Source organism: Halyomorpha halys, unplaced genomic scaffold (assembly GCF_000696795.3).
Source record: "Halyomorpha halys isolate HHAL.00 unplaced genomic scaffold, Hhal_1.1 Scaffold570.1, whole genome shotgun sequence".
NCBI lineage: Eukaryota > Metazoa > Arthropoda > Insecta > Hemiptera > Pentatomidae > Halyomorpha > Halyomorpha halys.
In genome coordinates, this window is record NW_027113602.1 from 86,336 (window position 1) to 91,137 (window position 4,802).

Consider the following 4,802-nt stretch of genomic DNA (forward strand, 5'->3'; position numbering starts at 1 on the left):
TACAAGATGCATAATGTAACTGTTTAAAGATAGATAAGATAACTGTTACTTATTAATTTAACTCAAACCATGAGTTTAGAATACAGTTACAAGATTCAAATAGATAATGTTTAGTGCAACCAAGATGAGTTTGCCTGTGAGTAAAGGGGGAGAAAGATGTACAGTGACAAACGTTCCCCGCCAATTCCACACTCTTCTCTCCATTAGGTCTGTTCAAACAACCACTTTTGACTGTACCGAGCATGCATAGTATGGGTGTTCCTTCCCAAATCTAGTACTGCACATGCTCTGTACAGTTCTGGATAGTCATAAGTGGCTGTTGGAACAGACCTACTAATTTGACAACTACCTTTTTAAACCTTTCCTTTCCTTTCTTCGACCTACTTCTGCAACTTTAGTAATAGAAATAGTTTATATCAGTTTTTTCCAAATTATTTTTCTTTAATATCGTAAGATTATAAGTTTACCATGTCAAGTAAACTGGGTAGAGGGAAAATTATCCACTCTCAAACCAAAAACATTATCATGATCGTATATAAATTCATGAAAATGTAGGCTAAGAATGGTCATAGCCATGTTTACTCTTGTTAATGCCATAATATATAATTACCTTGTAAATAATTGTAAATTGTATTTGAATTTTATTAGTGTTTAATTTAGTTATATTTTTATTATTTTAATTGGATATGGTTGTTTGTTAAGAAAAATATGTGATTATATGTGTGTGTTATAATGAATAATAGGGACAGTTGCTAAGAGTTAATTACTGTTGTTAAGAGGCATCACCTAGCAACGGACCGACCATCTTGGTTTTTTATAGCAGTTCCGGCTAATTAGTGGCCATGTTAGCGTCTAAGTAGCTCTGTCTGCCTTCTTAATTTAATAGTTTGGACATTTTAAGTGAGTTAACCATCATTACAGTTCAGAACCAGACCACTTCTGTGTTTCGACTTAAATATGAGTTCCGGATAATTAGTGACCATAATCGTGTGTAACCAGCCCTGTCTGCGTTCATTTTGCTATTATTTATTGTCACATAAATTTTTCATTTTTAATGTCACATTTACAGTCCAAAACCAGACTTTATCTGCGTTTCGGCTTCAATATAAATTGTTGTTTGGTCGGCTCGCCTGGTACATTGGAATAATTAGGCCCTGTCTGCACTTAGTGGGTGTCAGTATGGCCATCTTGGCTTTTGGATATTTGGACTATCGATGAGCCACTTTGGACCATTGCAGCGGTGTATTTAGCTACAAAGCTGCGACTTACACATCTCGGCAGCACTCTTCCTCTGATCTATCAGAGTAGATCAACCTTACGTCGACTAGTATTTATTTATTGTTTTTTTTTTTCATTTTGTAAATTTGTCTCTTTTGTTTTCTTAATTATTTATCTAATTTTATTTTATCTGTGAGGCCTTTTTATTTTTACTTGTGTTCATTGTTAATCATCTTTTGTTTATTTTAGTTTTAGTTTTTTAAATGTTTAAATTGACCAAATAAATGTTTAATCCTAACCAGTTTGTTGTTTGTTCTTTTTAAAGCCTTCCAACAAAAAGACAGTCGATTTGAGGTGGCTTTAACACATCTGTTAAAAAAAGCCATAAATTACTGTATTTATCATAAGTTAATCCCATTCTAGGACCAGATATATTGCATTTTAAAACATTATAATTAAGAAAATTGTTGCACTAACTGTTTCACAACAAATTTAAACTTAAAAAGAGGCAGTTGTTTCTGAACACTATGATTATTAAATCACCAAAATTTCTTTTTGGAATATACTGCGTTCTTAAATTGCAAGTCAGAACAGAGTCATATTAAAACATTTATATCAGAACATGCTTGAAAATTAAACAAGAATCAATAAGAAACAGTCCCAGTCAATATAAAGAATAACCTAAAGAAACGAGTAACCTCTGTATTGTAACTTAAGAGACTGAAAATAAGGAAGATAAATGTGTTTGAAGTACCTTTCTAATCCCGAACTAATTGGGCGTTACCAAGTTCAGGACTGCCTCTTGGTTTGTTCCCGGTTGGAGGGGTTTGTTATCATGTGGGGGGGAGAAGGAGCTAGGGTAGGAGATGCGCGAGTTCCCTCCCCTACAGGCAAAGATATCTTGGAAGCACTATAACTGTTACTTATTTATTTAGCTTAAACTATGAATTTAGAATACAGTTACAAGGTTCAAATAGATAATGTAACTGTTACTCATTCATTTAACTTAAACTATTTAACTGTTACTTATTCAGTACTACGAGTTTAGAATAAAGTTACAAATGGATGCATCAACTATTGGTAGAAAACTCCTTGTTTACTACTCTGCTTATTTATTTATTTATATGGAAATTGATTATATAACTTTAAAACAATAGAAAATAAAACAATTAATTTAACTTTTTTTTCAGGTTGATAAAAACATCCCTGAATTTCATACCAAATACAAATCAACCCTGCAGATGATTGAAGTAGATTTTACAAAACTCGAGTTAATGCTCCATTGTGAAGCTTTGTGTGCACTTATGGTTTGGGCCGATGAGTTCTCCAAGGGTTTGAATCCATCTGAGGTAGATTTTTTTATTATGTGTTTTGATTATATTTACTTTATATTTCATATGTCATAATATTCATACTCTTAATTATGCTTCCCTTAATTCCTGCAAAATTAAAGTGGCTTCACACTCTTTTCTGTCGTAAATACTTTTTTTGTATATATCTGTTTAGTGGCTTTGAAACTAAAATTTTTCTCTGTATCCTTGATTTCTTTATCCCGTGTTCCTCTGTCCACTCTTTAATACTGGGATCCCAACTAACAAACTTATAGAACTTAAAGAGATTCCTTCTCATAGAAAGGTTTCGTTAAAACAAACTTTATAATCCGTGCTACCTCATTCTGGAATTCCCTAACCACATGTCTACAAAACCTTATTATGAACATAGATTATTTCTCCTTCTCCTTTATGCTTTTGTTTTTGCTTATGATTTTCTGTATGTATATTTTTCCTTAATACTTATTATTGACTTCAATTTCTTCTTAAAGTTACTGTGAATTGTAATCTATCTTCTGAACATAAAAGCAATTCAACTGAAGGACACACACCACCATCTTCAGTATTTTGAACAACATATTTTTACTGCATATTTGACTAATCAAAATTGATTAGCTTTCTTTTTGGTTCAACAAAACAAATGAACAATATTTAACGTTGATACATATAATAAAAACATCTATACATAAAAAAAACAAATATTTATGAAAAAAGAGGATATTACAATATATATAATTTTTTTTTTAGCCAAAACAACCAACATTTAGAAAAACAAATGAATTAAAAGGTTCTTCCATGTACTTGGCTGCTGCTAGATTGGGAAGCAAATTGGATGTACGAGGGAGTCTTTCAAAATGTAAGCAACAGTTTTATTAAGAGTTATACAAAGCATAATAATCTATAATTTAAAAATATCTGGAGCTCAGTCATCAAAGATTATTGATTAAGATTTGATTTAAGTTTATGTTTTTATATATGTTCCTAATAATCAAAAGTTTAGTAAAAGAACTAGAGAGAAAAATAGGCAGTTATTTTTCCCCATTTTTTTTTTTTTTTTATTATTACTTTAATGAAAACTGTGTATAATTACTAGCCTAAATTGATGAGTGCCAAGTATAGGCGGGGATAATAAAAAATGGCGGCTGTTTCAAAAAATTAATTTTTCATTCGGAGCTCTATATCTTAAAAAGTAGGAACAGCACAAGAAAACCTAAGAGAACGTCATTTAAAGAAGAGTAAATTTGCTGAATATGAGCCTTGATAGAGTTATTTACGTTAAATAGTTTTCGAGATATAGCTTTTTAAAAAGTAACATTTCATAAAAATGTTGTATGGGACGTAGTAAAAGATCAGTAGTTAGTGAATTTATTTTGAAAAATTTATATCTCAAAAACCATTTGATGTACAGATGTCTATTAGTACTCAAATTAAAGCTAGTTTAATGAGCTATAATGTATTTTATGAGGTTTATCTTCGTAGGAGTAATAGTTTACATGAAATTTGCTAAAAATAAATTTATTTCTAGTTGTTTTGACAAATTTTCATTTGCCAAATTTACATTCATATGTGAACATCATAAAAACTAGTAACACTACAAAGATAAGTGTCATAAACTACTTTATTAAAAATAATAAGTAAAATACCCAATGATTGGGGTTTCTATATTTAAATTTGTTTTAGTACCTGTTGTGAAATCTAGAAAAAGCCATGCAGATAGTACGTATAAAGTTGATGAAATAAAAATTAAGATAAAAGCTCACCTTGGAGAAATAGCTATCATGCTGTGGAAAGATAAAAGACAACTTTCAAGTCTTGGTGTAACTGGTGGCGAGTGTGTCCTTGGAATAAAGGCGACCTACACTCAGATAGATCTTAAGCTCAGAGGAATTTACTTATATAATCATGACCCCGACACTCTGTACAAGGAGGTAATAATTATAATTTTTTTTTTTTTAGTTTCATCTTATTAACTAGATTGTTAAAATGTATGAGTGTGAATATATTAACATGTCCTCTTCGGGTTTGGATAGTTAGGGAGTTTATAATGGAAGGATTGATATCTGGTTTGGGCTAGATCAGCTATATATGGAACATTAAGGTCTTTATGTATGATTTTATTTGTGACTAAGTAAGGAGCATTGAGGATTTTATGAAGGATTTTGGATTTTAATGATTGGATACGAGAGGAATTTGATTACGAGGAGAATTGAATTATGAATTATTTATATTAATATATATTTAGTTATATTAATA

General features: G+C 30.6%; 1 protein-coding gene across 1 annotated transcript in view; it reads left to right on the plus strand.

The window, feature by feature from the left end:
- The window catches only part of Vps13 (vacuolar protein sorting 13C), a gene marked incomplete in the record, with an annotated part of 159,879 nt that overhangs the window by 41,994 nt on the left and 113,083 nt on the right, over positions 1-4,802 (plus strand). Inside the window, 2 exon segments of the mRNA XM_067051012.1 lie at positions 3,297-3,405; positions 4,230-4,477. Of these exon segments, the coding sequence (XP_066907113.1) occupies positions 3,297-3,405; positions 4,230-4,477 (357 nt within the window).